Source organism: Pteropus alecto, unplaced genomic scaffold (assembly GCF_000325575.1).
Source record: "Pteropus alecto unplaced genomic scaffold, ASM32557v1 scaffold106, whole genome shotgun sequence".
Taxonomy (NCBI): domain Eukaryota; kingdom Metazoa; phylum Chordata; class Mammalia; order Chiroptera; family Pteropodidae; genus Pteropus; species Pteropus alecto.
Window position 1 is genome coordinate 9,010,369 of NW_006442103.1, and position 16,546 is coordinate 9,026,914.

Here is a 16,546-nt window from a genome sequence, read left to right on the forward strand (position 1 = left end):
TAAATATAACCAGAGAGAAAAGAGAGAGGTTGATACCCACCAATAATAGAACAAGAATAATATTTAATATTTACCAATGCTTTGCCATGCATGAAGTGCTGTCGCATGTTTCTGGATCAAACGAACTCCTCAAAAACTCCATTGTATGACAGCTGTGATTTTTCTGAGTACTGTCCCATGTCCTACTTCCCTTTATTGCTACCAGGAAACTGCAGTTCACCTGCCTATACTGACTTAACTGCCAATTTTGAAAGGTTATAGACAACACATTAACAAACTCTTCAGGTTAAAAACTGGTAATTAAAATCTTTTAAGGAAAAAAAAATAAAAGATTGTTTTTAGAGAAGACAATTTCTCCAAAAAAAAACAAAAATGCACATAGGCAAACCAACACAGAGATGCTTTGTGGATGATGCCTTGGTAGTTATAGCTGAGAGGCTGCTCATTTCCAGACAGACACTGACAGGCTTTTGACACCCAGAAAGGGCGAAAGCAGATGCCACCACAGTCGAAATGTCACCCCCCAAATACAACCCATCCAGGAAGGTTCAGCCTTGGGCCAACTCTCGGCACGACCGTGTCTTCCTTTGCCCTTCCTAGTTTTCCTTGGTGTGCCTGCTCTCCAGGAAGGAAATTTCAGAATAATAACAGGCACAAATGTCATTACTGCTGGGAAGAAAATGCTTCCAGGGCACAAAGCCATCACTACTACACAACTATCCTTGTTGATGTCGCTGACTACTGAGTACAGGAAGGCTGACCGTGGTGTCGTCACTGGTCTGGATTCTGTGGGCCTCATGGTCCTTCCCAATAAACAATGTAACAAAACTCAATGAAACCAGATACCTGAATAGATGCAGTCTACTCTTTGAGCAGATATTTTTGATATCCGATTGGACAGTACAAAATAATGCCAAATACAGATAATTCATCCAGGTGTTTTGGTTTTGGTGGCAGAGAGAATATTTTATAGCTAAATCTTTGCAATGACCTGAACAGGAATTAGTGCTCCTAAATCAATCAATCAATCAATCAATCACACTTCTACAAAAGGCCACACTGTGGTTCCATTATAGCTGGAATCATTTAGTTGCAACATACACTCACTTCATTCCCTAGGCCTAAATCAGCATCCTTGTGCTTTAAAACAGTCACTAACCACAGTTCATGGGCCAAACACGGACCACCACCTGTTTTACTGGAGCACATCACACTCATTCATTTAGGTATTATCTACGGCTGTGTTATTACTACAGTGATAGAACTGAGTAGTCGTTACGGAGACCTCATGGTCCACAAAGCCTAAAATATTTATTTTCTGGTCCTTTACAAAAAAAAAAAAAAAAAAAAGTATGCCAGCCCGTTCTAAGGGATGAAAATTATCATCTCCACAGATAGTTATTTATGTATTTGAGGCGATCCAAACAGGCCTCCTAAAGATGAACATGAAGAAGAGGCGGGAAAGAGAAGCACCAGCACAGCGACCCTCCTACTCGTAGTAGCAGCTTCATGTAGATATCGAAGGAAACTCCATCCTGGCGAAAATAAAGCCGGCCTTTTAAATTTGCACAATAGAATGTTGCCAAACCTGATATTATGAATATGGGTCTCTCCTCAATCAACGACAAAGACTATCTTCTTTAGAGACACTCACCAGATTTTTGAATCTTAGATTGGTGGGTAACATAACCCAGCTTTATTCCTCGATGGCCGGGGGAAGGTGCTCTCTATCTGGCCTGACTAGGCACCTCCCACAGGAGAAGCAGTGAGGTCGGGTATATTGGTCCACTGCAGGGAGCAGCATACAGTGAGATGGTCACACTCCAGGGTGCTACTGAGCATGTCAAGGAGACCAGCGAAGTGGCAGGGGGAACAGGTGCATGAAATGAGCCTCCCGTGATATCCATTAGAACCACAAAATGTAGACCGTGACTAGATTTCAGGTGGAAAACGGGGAAGGAGCGGGTCTTTCTTCTGGGTCTGATGTGGGGAATAAAACGAGGGGGCCACAAGGAATCAGGAGTGTGGGCAGAGAGAAACGTGAGGATGCAGGGGGCTTCGGACACCTGAGACCTTAGAACTGGCATTTGGGCCAAGCTCTGCATACATCTCATAGAGGCAAGGAGGCCCCAAATAGCATATGAGTTGCAAATTGTTCTGCAGGTTTTAGCATAAGTATAGATTAGAGCAGCGTTATCTGTAAGTCTAGGTAATGTGACGATTACACATCCTGGCTGGTTATGAAAGTCCATCCAAGCACTAGGTCAGGCTGCCAAAAAGAAACCTATCTGAAAGGACAAAAAAAAAAAAAACAAAATCTGGGAGCGTCGGGTTAGGTGTCTATAAAAATGCCTATAAAAAAAAACTGCAATCTCATTTTTGAAGGCTAACTTAAGACAAAAATAATGATATATGATATCAACTTCTAGAACTTCAAAAAACCTCATGCTGCTGGTATAGAACATATGTTTTTCAGTGCCTCCTACCTAAGGATCCGCTTTATAAAACCTTCTTATCATACTGGAAAAAGTTCCTTTTCTTCAGGGCTGTTGCAATGTCTTGTAAAACAGTAAGAATTTCCTAAGTCGTCAAGTCTTTCTTTTATTGCCCTAGTCGAAAACTAAAAGGGTAAAATTTCAGGTTTACAATAAAGTTATGATCATTCCCTGTGTTCCGGGCACGGAGCTAGCACTGATCACACACATGGACACTTGCCCTCTTGGTGTTTTTAGTCTGGTGAGACAAGCGGCCACGAAATAGACAGCTAGGTCTAATGGTAATCCCATCACCCAGGGGCCCAGCCTCAGGCATTAAAGGTGCCATACGGCAACCCAAAGGCGATTTATTTCATTCTTTATTTAGCATTTTAAAGAACATAACGGGAAATATAATTCAGGGTCCATAGGCCCTTTTCCCCTTTCCAAATCCTTCAGACTCCCTACCTCTCCCAGAGCCTCGCTCAACCAAAACCCAAAACTTCCTTTGCATTCCCAGATCCCAAAAGCTTTCTTTTTCTCTTTCTCCCAGTATCGACCATGCAGTTCAATTTTTGCTTCTCTCCTAATAAACAAGAAAGAACCTCTGTTCCTTAGGAGAAGACAAGAAAGGTAAAATTGAGCAGGCAAGTAAGGGCTTCTCTTTAACAAGCAGGGAGCGGTGAGGTGAGGGAAGGCTATAAACGCTACGCTTGGCTAGTTTTCGTCCAGCCACATAATCACGACTGAGAGAGAAAACTGGGGAGGGGAGGTTCCTAATTCAGCATAGTGGTCAGGAAAACTGTCTCTCACAAGGTGACATTTAAAGGCAAGATCTGCAGGATGAAGAGACGGCTACCCAAAGGGCGAGAGGCAAGACGCTGCTAGGTAGGAAAATTGGGGTGAATGCCTGAGGCTTGTGCATTCTCCGGGAACTGAAATACACTCAATCTGACTGGCAAAAGGAGCAGGGGTAAAATTCATGTGAGATGTCTCTGGAAAGATGAGCAGCAAAAAATCATGGAGGGCCTTCTTAGATCCCAGTATGAATTTTGATATTATACCAAATGCAACCAATAGCCAACGGAAGGTCTTAAGTAGGGCAGGACACAATCGGATTACTGTGGATGCTTCCAGAAGAATGGACTGGTAGGGAGGGAATAGGGTATGAAGACATTAATTAGAGATTTGGAAGGAAGGTGAGGACGACAATTACAAACAGGGGTCAGATTTAATCTGCAGAGACCGACGAGAAATCAATGATTACACGTGGAGGGAGGAGGGCAATTTTGGGCCTCCATCTATTTATAACTGAGTCGGATTGGGAGGAAGAGATTATTTTAATAGAAATATCAAGAATTCGGTCTCAAAATTCAATCTAGTATATATTAACTAAAAATTATCATACTTAGAAGTTACAGTATTCAAATTCAATTACAGTAGCTCCCTCATTGTTAGATGCCCGGGGCTTCCAACAGTGTCTGGCGACAAAGCAAGTGCTCAATAAATATTTGTAGCATGAACACAATTTCCTCTGGTAATTATCTCTCTGGTATTCAGACTATCAGAGCAATATCGTTAGATTAAAACAAATTATGTTTGATGAAATATCATTTTAAATTTAAAATGTGAAAAACATTCTCATTGCTTTTATAATACAAACCAAGGAAGGTAAATTTCAAGAACACGTTCATGTCTAGTGGAGCCTGAGTGTGAGGAAAAGGCTTTGAAACATTGTTCTGTCTGACCTCTGATTATTTAAATTTTTCTTTTTAATTCTGTGGCATGTGTGCTTTTTATAGTGAGTGACCTGCAATGCCTTCTGGAAGTACAAGGGGAATAAATTTAAAAAGAAACACTGTGGCTTGGATTAAATGTGACTTGTGGAGTTTAATGGCCAGGAGCCCGCCCCCTGGCCCTCTCCGCCCGTGCACTGCTTCCTTTTCAGAGGTTCATCTTGGGAAAGAGCTCAGGGGCTGCCCCTCCCTCCGGTACCGGACAGGACAGGACCGGGCAGCCTGGTCCCAGAGCCACCCCTCCCCACCCCCACCCCAGCTCTAGAATTTCATTCCCTCTCCCCTTCCGCAAACACTACGAAGGCTGGTTCAGAACCTACCGCTTTCTACCATAAGCAAAACTTTTTTTTTTCCTATTTAACTTTTTCTTTCTCCAACTCATCCATTAAAAAGCCTTCTCATTCTATTATCCAGTTTCTTTATTTCATATTTTACCCAACTTTGACTTATTTCTGGAATAGTTGAAGAAGCTGTCTGATCTTCTAGGTCCTGGTCACCGTGAAAAGAAAAAAGAAATCCGACTCCAGCTTCAGATAAAAGGATTTGAGTCCAGTTGCTTATTTTAGTGCCTTTCTGGGCTCTACTATAAATAATGTAGCACTGAACTTGCACAAATTCTCAGAAATGCTTCTGTGGTTGCTAGTTTCCTAAGCTATAAAATGGGTATGACAATGTTTACTAATTTAAATCTAACGAAATTCATGAAAACACACTGGATATAAGCTTATATCCACAGCTTCCAAATAATATTTTGAACATTGCTATCGGCACTCATAGCCACATTTTCTAAAATCGTATGGAAACTAGCTTCAGCTCATTAAAATATCTGCCATCCTATTTCACAGATAATTAAATAGAACTGTAAGAGACAGTGACAGAAAAGCCCTGTTGGAAAGAAATAAGAATACGCGACACCTAGCATTCAGTCTCTTAAAGATTTAAACACATTCTACATATTAAAGATATACTACAGCTCTTGAACATTACTCAGCTCGATAACTGTTCCAACGACCTCAAGAGCAATCAGTCCTGCTACTACTTCCTCTCCCAGGAAAAAAAAAAATCCTTCTTCCTGCCCTATTCAAGTGGGTCACTGCGCTCTGCCCTTTGTTCAGCCTTTCCTGCGGAGGTTGGCCACATTCTGACACGGTTCACTGCATATTTGAACTGCTGGAAGTGGTTATGGCCAAAGGAGGTCAGAGAACACGGCTAGCGAGCAGGGATGGGATGCGCTCAGGGAAGACAGAGGCTGAGATTTAGGTCGCCTCTAGGGAGACGATCTGCATTCCTGGATACCTACTCCAGTGGTATTCCTGCTTTCCCTGTGGTCTTTTTTTAACGTTCTAAACAAAGAACAGTGTTTTAAATGCCTTAAAGGTGATTTTGCAAATTTTTTTAATAAAAATGATCCAATCATCCTATATATAGCAGAACTGCCATCTTCTGTAAATAGAACTGGCAAGTATTTCATCAGTCTTAAAATATCGTCTCCCTTAATTTCCCACCAGCCTCTCACCAATGCTCCTCTTTCGATTTCAGGGTTCCTTAAAGCCACACCCTAGAATGCTCTGGGATGACGTGAAGGACCCACGTTAAAGAGACTGGAAGATGCCTGCCTATGGAGACACACAAGGCTTATTGTTTTCCATGTTCTGTCATAATGATGCAGGATTTCTTAGTTTTCTTTTATTCTCCATGGCTTAAAGAATAAGAGTCCTAGAACTTTAGATAATGGATTAAAATAGCAAATTTGAACCATAGGTAAAGTCTTAAGCTTTAGGACTTAGCTAGCTTATTCTACTTTCCTAAGCACAAGACAAGCGAGGGCTATCTCACAAAGCTGCAAACTGGGCTTTCTCGCATAATGAGCTTCAAAAAAGAGGGGAAGAAATAAAATCATGGGGTATTCTGATGCTTGAATAAAATTCTGACTAATTTTATTTTGCCATAAATGGCAAAATCCCTGCATACAAAAACCCTCAACTTCACCTCTGAGTGATCCTCCAAATGGGTTCAAGAGAGAAGGTTGCAAAAGGAGAGGTTTTAGAAAGTGTAGTGACTGAACTCTCCTTTGAATTTGACACTTATCTAAATCCTTCCTAGACTGCGCAATTCAAGGTGTTTGGAAAATGCTCACAGATTTAAAAAAAAAAAAAAAATCTAGTTTCCCTGTGTGTGAAACTATATTTTAATTTTTTTAAAATTTTTCAATTACAGTTGACAGTCAACATTACTTTATATTAGTTTCAGGCATACGACATACTGGTTGGACATTTATATAATTTATGAAGTGATCCCCCCATAAGTTTAGTACCCACCTGGCACTATACATAGTTACTACAATACTGTTGACAGTATTCCCTATGCTGTACTTTACATCCCTGTGACTATTTTGTAACTACCGATTTTGTATTTCTTAATCCCTTCACCTTTTTCACCCAGCCTCCAAACCCCTCCCATCTGGCAACCATCAGTTTGTTCTCTGTATCTATGAATTGGTTTTGTTTATTTTGTTCTTTAGATTCCACATATAAATAAGATCACATGTCATTTGTCTTTCTCTGTCTGACTTATTTCACTTAGCATAAGACCCTCTAGGTCTATCCACATTGTCACAAATGGTAAGATTTCATTCTTTTCTATAGCCAAATAACATTCCATTATATGTATGTACCACTTCTTCTTCATCCAACTGTCTATCAATGGGCACTTAGGTTGCTTCCATATCTTGGCTATTGTAAATAATGCCTCAATGAACATAGGGATGCATATATCTTTTCTAATTAATGTTTTGAATTTCTTTGGATGCATACCCAGAAGTAGAACTGCTGGGTCATAAGGTAGCTCTATTTTTAATTTTTTGAGGAACCTCCATACTGTCTTCCACAGTGGCTGCACCAATTTGCAATCTCACTAAATAGTGCACAAGGGTTCCCTTTTCCCCACATCCTTGCCAACAACACTTGTTTGTTGATTTATTGACTATAGTCATTCTGACAGGTGTGAGGTGATATCTCACTGTGGTTTTAATTTGCAATTTTCTGATGATTAGTGACCTTGAGCATCTTTTCATATTTCTGTTGACCATCTGTATGTCTTTGGAGAATGTCTATTCAGCTCCTCTGACCATTTTTTAATTGTGTTGTTCGTTTTTTTGGTGTTGAGTTGTATGAGTCTCTATGCATTTTGGATATTAACCCCTTATCGGACGTATCATTGGCAAACATCTTCTGCTATTCAGGAAATTGTCTTTTCGTTTTGTTAATGGTTTCCTTTGTTGTGCAATAACTTTTTAGTTTGACGTGGTCCCATTTATTTTTTCTTTTGTTTCCCTCACCTGAGGAAGTATATTAGAAAAAATATATATATTACCAAGAACAATGTCAGAGAGTTTACTACCTACATTTTCTTTTAGGAATTTTATGGTCTGGGTTTTACATCTAAGTCTTTAATCCATTTTGGCTTCATTCTTGTATATTGTGTAAGAAGGTGGTCCAGCTTCATTTTTTGCATGTATCTGTCCAGTTTTCTCAACATCATTTGTTGAAGAGACTGTCTTTACCCCCATTGTATATTCTTGCCTCTTTTGTCATAGATTAATTGACCACATAGAGGTGTTTTTCTTCTGGGCTCATGACTCTGTTTTGTGGTGGAACAATTTAAATTCATCCATATTCCTATATGTACGTGTCTGTAACGCAGTAACGGATAGTGGCCTACAACTACCCATTTCTCATTTCTTTCACAGTAAGAGAATCTCAATTCTTAGCCAAACACAATCCTGCCTGGAATAGAGATTGTATTTTCTAGGCTCCCTTGTCAGACGTGGCCACATGACTAAGTTCTGGTCAGTATTATATAACGAAAGTTTGTGGCATTTCTGCAAAGGATCCTTAAAAGGGAGGGAACACCTGCTGCTGCCTGAAATGTAGATTCTTTAGCTGGAACTCCAGCAGCCATCTTAAATGCCAAGGTGACCAACCTTGAGGAGAGAAGCCAAATGCTGATAATGACACAGCAGGAAGATCTGAGCCTGGGGCCCTGCCGATACCCCAGCGAGCCACCACCCCACCCCTTGTCTACCTACCCTAGATTCTACATGACAGAGACACAACTGTCCATCTTAATGAGTCTTGTATCCAGCATTTAGCTGCTTGATTTATGGCAAGTGGACAAAATATTAACCTATATGCCTATCGTACAGCCCAAGTCCATGCGCTTGCTCTGGACAAGAAATTTAACTTACCTCCTCTGCAAAAATTCCTTCACTCATCTCATGATTACACAGCTGAACAGAACCCATAAGGAAATACTAGCCCAGCATTTTTCCTTGAGATCAGCTCTGCCTTTGAATATTATCACCAAGCATCTTGTCACTCCAACCCTAACTGCTCAACTCCAAGTGGTGTCTAGTACTTGAAACCTCATTAACATAGCACACTAGGTTTATAATGCAGCGTACTGGGTGGAGGTCACCAACTTCATCACTTGTACCCAAAACCAAAGGGGTCCCTGTGGTATAGCCATTGCATTAATGCGCACAACTACTGACTTCTTTTGTTTAATTATTGTAATCAATAGCAGTAAACTGCAAGAACTAAAATAGTATACTGGAAGATGCCCTACAGCCATAGGTGTAGGACTAGGATTCCAAATACAAAACGTTAATAATAGTGATAATAACTGACATCACTATTCTTTAATATCAAATGACCGTTGTACTATTTGGCTAGCACTCTGCTTGATACATACTATCTAGAATTCGAAATATTATTATCCCTATTTTACAGAGGAGGAAACTGAGGTTCTGAGAGGTTACAGAACTTGGCTAAAACAAGCAGCCAGCTCATGGCAGTGATGATCACTGGATCTAGAGTTGTCTATAATCTTAAAAATATCTTAACTACAGAAACTTATCTCTCAAAATATTAGATAAAATATTCATAATAAAATCTCTATTTTTTCACTGTAGAACTAAAACAATCTAAACCTTCCTCCGTTTTATATCGCCATGAGCATTTCTTAAAACAAAGCAAAAGAAAAAAACAAACAAACAAAATCTGATAGAATTTGTCTGCAAATGGTAAATAATGCTAGAATACAAATGAAGCAAATCACAAAAGTATTTTTTTCTTAATTTTACCTTTTGTTAGCAGTTTCAATTTCAGGGTGACCTTTATGTTTCTATAACCAGGGTCATTATGCACCTTTTAATCCATAAACATGAAAACTAAAAAGAAATCCCTGTAATGGTGTGTTCTTGTGTAATTACATCTCTTTATGCCATTCCTTTTGAAACAGGTCTGAATTATTTCCCACCTCTTTGTCAAGCTTTCACTTTAATAAAAAGAAAGAACACTGAAAGAAACCAAGCCCTTAAAGCATTCACTGAATACGTCAAGCAATTTATCCAGGAATCAAACAATAAATGAGTTAAAAACAAGGGTTGGGGGGAATCAATCTTTCCATTAAAAGTATGTGCGTGTATGTATATGTGTGTGTGTTTGGGGGTTATTTCTATTCATTTAAAGGTACGTGTAAAACATGGCAATTACATTAAAAGTTTATCATTAGAATTAATATATTCACAGGCTGCTGTAAGCTGGAGAATTAAAATACACCCGATAAGAAGAAAGTCAAACAGAAGGTTAGAGCTCCCTCTTTCTTTTTCTTGCAGAAATTCACCCAAACCTCTCCTAGGAGACCACAGTTATCAAGCAGACAGCCTAGCAGCACTCGTGTTCCTGCAAAGTGCATCTGTACACATGCTGCAAGCATTAGCGCACACTCACTGGCAGTTCATTATTCATAAGACATCTAAGTAGTAGGGGAAAGAGCACTTTTAAAAGTAGAAATACTCACAAAGCCATTTCGAACTGTTCCAGCCATTTTTTCTTTAAATCTTTTGTTTTGCAATAAAATTCTAACCCATTTTGTCCTTGGGTATGGATGAGGTAGAAGCCATAAGACCACTGTTAAAATTAATATTTCTCAGGTTAATACGTATCATTCGTTAATAACATCATGTTTCCAAATTCACTAAAACACCACCATAATTATCCACAAACCTCTCGTAATGTTACCAACATACAAACTGTGGCCAAGATCACTGTAGTTTACTTCGTATCTACAACAATTTCTATGCCAAATGCACATTACTATCTTGATCATTAAGGCAGAAGGGATCATATCAGCTATGACTGTCCAATTATTTCTCAGACGCTTGCTCCTAATCAGTTTTCGAAATACAAACACCTGAATCAATAAGCTACCTCTCACATGCATGTATTAGCACCCTTTCCTTGAATTTTCAAAGTTATGAGTAAACCAGAGTCATTAATTTCCAAGAATTCACCTTTTTATTTTCTTTATCAGTTGTAGGATTGTTCGCTATCTTGTACTGCTGAAGATCTATTATTTCCTTCATTTCATAGTTATCACCTTTCCTTTTACAGACAATCACTGCCAAATCAAATAAGAAGATATGCCTGAGAGAGAGAGAGAAAAGGAGAGAGATTGATTTAAAACGGTTTGGAAGCATGTGTGTTAGTTCTTCCCTGGTACGACTTAATTATACCAACCAAACATTTTTCCTTTGAGTTAAGACAAAGGCAGTGCTTGCTGCACACTGGGAATGAACTGGGTGTATCCTGACACTACCCTTTGCTAAATGAATGGCCTCACAGTACCTCGGTCTTCCCATTTAAAAAATAGGCAAAATTATAAGAACAATATGCACACTGCAGAGTTGCTTAAGAAGCAACTGATATGACATAAAGCCATGTTCTTAAGAAATTACTTTTTTCGTTTAACAGCTACACATTTACAGAATAACATTAATGAAAACAATAGCGGTCAAATTCTATTGACCTTATGAGGAGCTGGCCAGAATGCCTTGAGAAGTGTTCACCCCTTTCACAAAGATGACTCACTTAATTTAAGTCCCCAGAATCCTTTGCTGAGGTATTATCATCATCTTCATTTCACTGGGGCGGAAACTGACTTAGAGAACTTAGGTAATTTGCTTAGGGTCATCCTGCTAGTGAGGTGTGGGCAGGATTCAGACCCAGCTCTAACTGTGGGACCCGTGCTTGGACCTTGTATGTCGCCCCTCATGATTTAAAAGACGGCTGAAACACAAACTGAGTGGTGTATGACATGCAAAATGTAAATTAGAAAAATTATTAAATTTACATGTTGTTATTTCTCTTCTTTGTTATTAAAAACAATGTATTTGGGGAGAAGAACAAACCGTATAATGCCATCATCCAATACCAATACTCGGATCTTTTTGAAAACTTTCAGTGATTCACAAGCAACATATTTTTTTTTAAACAACGATATTGATACATTCGCACAGCTCTAATACTTGCATCACTTTCAAAGCTTATTTTCCTGGAGAGGCTGAAAGGTTATGCGTCTCCTGAGAGCTACCTGTAGAGTCTGGGTATCAAGGTGGAAGCAAGAGATGATGCTGCCCCCTACTGGCTGACTTTCTCATCTCCAAAGGTTCCAGAAAATTGCCACTTCAACTAAATGACAATTTGTGTGCGTGCGTGTGTGTAAAATTAGGGACATGAGGCCAAGCTTAATTTTCAAGGACTCCGCCTACGAATTCCACTCAAGAAAGTTTCACTAAATGTTTCTCACTTAGACGTCTTCCTTAGGGCGTTTTATATTATTTTTAGTTATTTTCACATGTATACTAAAGAAATCAAACAATGTGTTTTGACGGTAGTTATCTGCTGTTACTTTTTCCCTACTCTCATTGTAATGCGGAGGACTTTTTGTTTACCCTAGCTGACACTCCGTGTTTGCCATTTTCTTCTTGAGAACTTAAATTAAACAAATCGACAGATTCCAAAACAGAGAGCGGACCACCTAACATAGTCATATGAGAACTTTTCAGAAAACCACAGGTTGATCTGTCCCCTTGTTTTTCTTCCTCTGTTTCCCTCCTTTGTCCTGGAGGAACCGCGCTCAAGGTTGTCTCGATCTTGTGATACTAATTACTTATTTTGAAAATAAGTGCTGCTCTTCTTTTGCTCACCTTTCTTGTTTCGTGTGCTTGTCTAACGTGGTTATTCGAATTTCACCATCTCCCTGAGGTCGTCCAAAAAGCAAAACTGGTTGGTTCTAAAATATAAAATTCACATGGCTCAGTTTTTCATAACCACATAAAAATAGAAATCAATATTAAAGAGGACATTTGCTAGAGACGACGACCTTCTTATATTACAAATTGTATTCTTTTGCATTTCTAGCACACTTATTCTAAAAAGCTCAGATCTATAGGATACGCTTTCAAAAACAGTCTGTCCCTTGGCCATCCCAGGAGGTATATTGAGATATTAATTAATTTTACATATAATCCTAATGGAGGAGTTAGGTACCAAAAGAGAGAATGGGAGGAATTCAAATCTCGAGGAAGTTACAGCTACTAATATTTATTGAGCATCCACTGTGTTCCAGCTACTGAAGAAGGCAAAATGATACAGATGCTGCTTTCATGGAACATCCTGCCCAGTGGGGAGAAAATACTCACGTAAGTATGTAATTACAAATGTGCACCTGCCATGAAAGAAGCGTATAGGAACCATGACTGGCTGAGGGACTTATCTGGCATAGGGAGTCAACGATGACATCACCGATCTAAGACCTCAGGAATGAAAAGTTCTGACTTAATGATCAAAAATAATAAGCCATGCCTCCAGAGGTAGAATATAAATTTTTTAAAACTATTTATGAGCACCTACCACACCAAGTGCTAAGAGAATAAAAGAATTGGCTGAAAATTAACATCTAGGAGATTCAGTTGAATCAAAAAGACAGATACGTAATTAACTATACTATAAGAAAGCATAAAAATAAATGTTCCCTATCAAAATGTCAATGATGTTTTTTGCAGAAATAGAAAACTCCATCCTAAAATGCATATGGAATCTCAAGGGACACTTCATAGGCAAAACAATCTCAAAAAAACAACAAAGTTGGGGTCCATTCTTCCTGATTTCAAAACTTTTTACGAAGCTACCATAATCAAAAGTGTGGCATTGACATAAAGACAGATTTCTAGACTAAGGGAATAGAATAGAACACCCAGAAATAAGTCCTCATGTGCAAATGATTTCTGAAAAGTGTGCCAAGACCACTTAATGAGGATAAGATAGCCTTTCACCAAATGATGTTGGGGAAACTAGATACACAGAGCCAAAAGAATGAAGTTGGACCCTTACCTTACACTGCATACAAAAACTAACTCAAAATGGATCAAAGAGCTAAAAATAAAAAGCTCTGAGACAGAAACATAGGAGAAATGGCTAATGGCATTGGATTCAGCAGTGATTTCTTGACTCTGACACCAAAAGCACGGGCAACAACAACAAAAAGATTGATAAGTTGGACTTCATCAAAATTAAAAAATTTTGTGCATCAAAGGACACTAACAACAAAGTGAAAAGTCGACACACAAAATGGGAGAAGATACTCGCAAATAAAAAGTGTAATAAGGATTGATAGTCTTATCTATACATAGAAGGATATATGAAGAAAAACTCTTATAACTCAAAACAACAACAAAAAAACCTTAATTCAAAAATAGATAAAGGACTGGAACAGACATTTCTCCAAGGCAGATATACAAATGGCCAATAAGCACATGAAAAGATGCTCAATATCAGTAATCATTAGGGAAAGGCAAAATCAAAACTACAACGAGATACTACTTCGACCCGTTTGGATGGATATGATTTTTAAAAAGAGAGGAAAGTGCTGGTGAGAATAAGAAGATATGGGAACTGCTGGTGGGAATGTAAAATGGTGCAGCCACCGTGAAAAACAGTGTGGCTCTTCCTCAAAAAATCAAACACAGAATGACATACAATCCAGGAATTCCACTCCTGGGTATAGACGCAAAAGAACTGAAAGCAGGGATTCGAACACATATTTGTACACCCAGGTTCATAGCAGCATTATTCACGATGGTCAAAAGAGAGAAGCAACCCAAGTGTCCATAGACAGATGAACGAATAAACAAAATGTGGAATATGTACAATCAATGCTATATTATGTAGCTTTAAAATCCTTTTTTTAAAAAAAAAATATAAGGAGAAATTCTGACACCTGCTACTACATGGATGAAATCTGAAGACATGCTACATGAACTAAGCTAGTCCTGAAAGGATAAATATTGTATGATTCCACTTATCTGAGGTACCTGGAGTAGTCAAATTCATAAGGCCAGAAAGTAGAATGTCGCCTGCCAGGGGCTGGGAGTCGGGGAGAATGGGACTTAGTGTTTAACAGGTACAGAGTCAGCTGTGCAAGGTGAAAAGCGTTCTAGAGATGGATGGTGGTGATGGCTGGACAATGTGAACCTACTTAATGTCACAAAACTGTACACTTAAAAATGGTAAATTTACTGTTTTACATATATACATAAAAAATATTTTTAAAAAAAAAAAAAGGCTGAACAGCTGTCTAGGCAATGTGCTGTGGAATTACAAAGAGAAAGGGATGATGGGAGATGAGGGAAAAAATTTCTTTCTCTTGGACCTTGAAGGGAAGACACATTCTAGACTCTGACAATATTATGACCAAAGGCAGAAATATTAAAATGTTTGGCAAACTGGAGACCTTCCAACACAGCAGGATTGCTGCATGTGAAGCACGTGGGCCGGTAGCTAAATCAGTTCAGGAAAATAGTTTGGGGCCAAATCATCGAGGGCCTTACAGATCACGCTAAGGAATGCTGTCTGAATCCTAAAGGCAACAAAAAGTTTTGACCAGTTTGGGAAAGAGAGTGAATCAAGAAGTCTACATTTTTGGAAACCCAACGATGTGAAGAGAGGATGAGGGACGACTGTGACTGAAGGTGGCAGGTAAGGTCCTGGGCTGGGGAAGTGGCTGATGGGGTGAAAAGAGAGGGGCAGGCTCAGGACGTTTCAGAGAAAAAAAAGAAAAGGCCCTAAAACCGCTCTACTGAGGAAACGCTCATAAGTCCTTCCATTTATGTCTGTTTTCACTGCCCACGGCTTCATCCCGGCCTCCATCATCTCTCTTGATATCTCCTCAACAACCTGCTGACCGGTCTGCCTGCTAAAGGGGTTTTCTTGAAATGTAAATGACTGTGAAACTCTGATTAAACCCTTTCCCGAGCTTCCCACTGCAATCACAATAAACCCCAACTCAGCGCCTCGACCTGCAAGGCTGTGGGTGCGTAGTTCCGCCCACTTGTCCCACTCCAGGGCCCACTACGCTTCCCTCCACTCCCCACTCCCAGCCACTCTGGCCTTTCAGCTTCTTGACCTCCCCTGGCCCTTGCTCATCTCTGGGCATTTCATTCTAAGGCTTCTGCCTGGAATCCTCTCCCCCCCAGATCTTTGTGCCACTGGCTTCTTCTTATCTTTCAAGTTCAAGAGGCGAATGACTCAGAAGGACTTTTTCTAACCACCTAAACTAGGACTTCCCGTATTGCCCTCTGTTGCAGCTCCCTGTTCACGGCATTAACGTCAGGGTAGCATTTTCAAACTCTCTTCTCGCTGTCTCCTCAACCATGAGACCATGTTGTTCAGAGCAGCAGCCCAGCCCCAAGCAAAATGGCTGGCACGCAGTAGTCACCCAGTAAATATACATTAAAATGAATAAGTTAACAGGAATCACCCATGAATATGTAAGGGGGTGAGGGAAAGAAAAGAAAAAATAGACTCCAATGCTTAGAATTCAGACTGCTGGGGGAAGAGGCACTGTGTGATTAAGGTGAGAGGGACAAGCGACGGCAGAAAATCCCTGGACAATGGTATGTCACAGCTGCCACTTAGGCATCCACATGGACGCTGCCGAATGGGAATCGCAAAAAACCGAGAACAACAAAAACTTGAAGGTGAACTATTTTTCCTTCAAAAACAACTTCTGGAATGTTCCCCAATTTATGGGTTAGGAAAGCTGGATGGAATGATAATTACATACCAAATTTTCTATAGAGAGCTGAAACTGTTTAATTTCACGAAGTGTCTCATTATCTCTCTTCACTTCATTCACATATTGTGCCAAGTCCTAAAGAATAAAGAGACAGGGACAAAAAAGAAGGCAGTATAAGATCGGAGAAGAGATGAGAACTGTTTGAAAGAAAACACATCATTAATTTCATTAACGGCAAAAGTATACCACAACTTTTCAATGACAATAAAATGAACGCCCTATCAATCAAAACTGCATCTCAAAGGCGAGTTAAAAATGTCTGGACTACAGCTGGGAAGACTGAAGAGCTGCCGATTA

At 39.6% G+C, this 16,546-nt stretch overlaps 1 protein-coding gene across 1 annotated transcript in view; it reads right to left on the minus strand.

The window, feature by feature from the left end:
* VAV3 (vav guanine nucleotide exchange factor 3) overlaps window positions 1-16,546 on the minus strand; it is a 312,054-nt gene that overhangs the window by 131,374 nt on the left and 164,134 nt on the right. Inside the window, exons 12-15 of the mRNA XM_006919579.3 lie at window positions 16,238-16,324; window positions 12,321-12,406; window positions 10,626-10,758; window positions 10,133-10,242 (exon numbers count right to left, since the gene is read on the minus strand). Coding sequence (XP_006919641.1) covers window positions 10,133-10,242; window positions 10,626-10,758; window positions 12,321-12,406; window positions 16,238-16,324 — 416 coding nt within the window. The remainder of the gene's footprint in view (window positions 1-10,132; window positions 10,243-10,625; window positions 10,759-12,320; window positions 12,407-16,237; window positions 16,325-16,546) is intronic.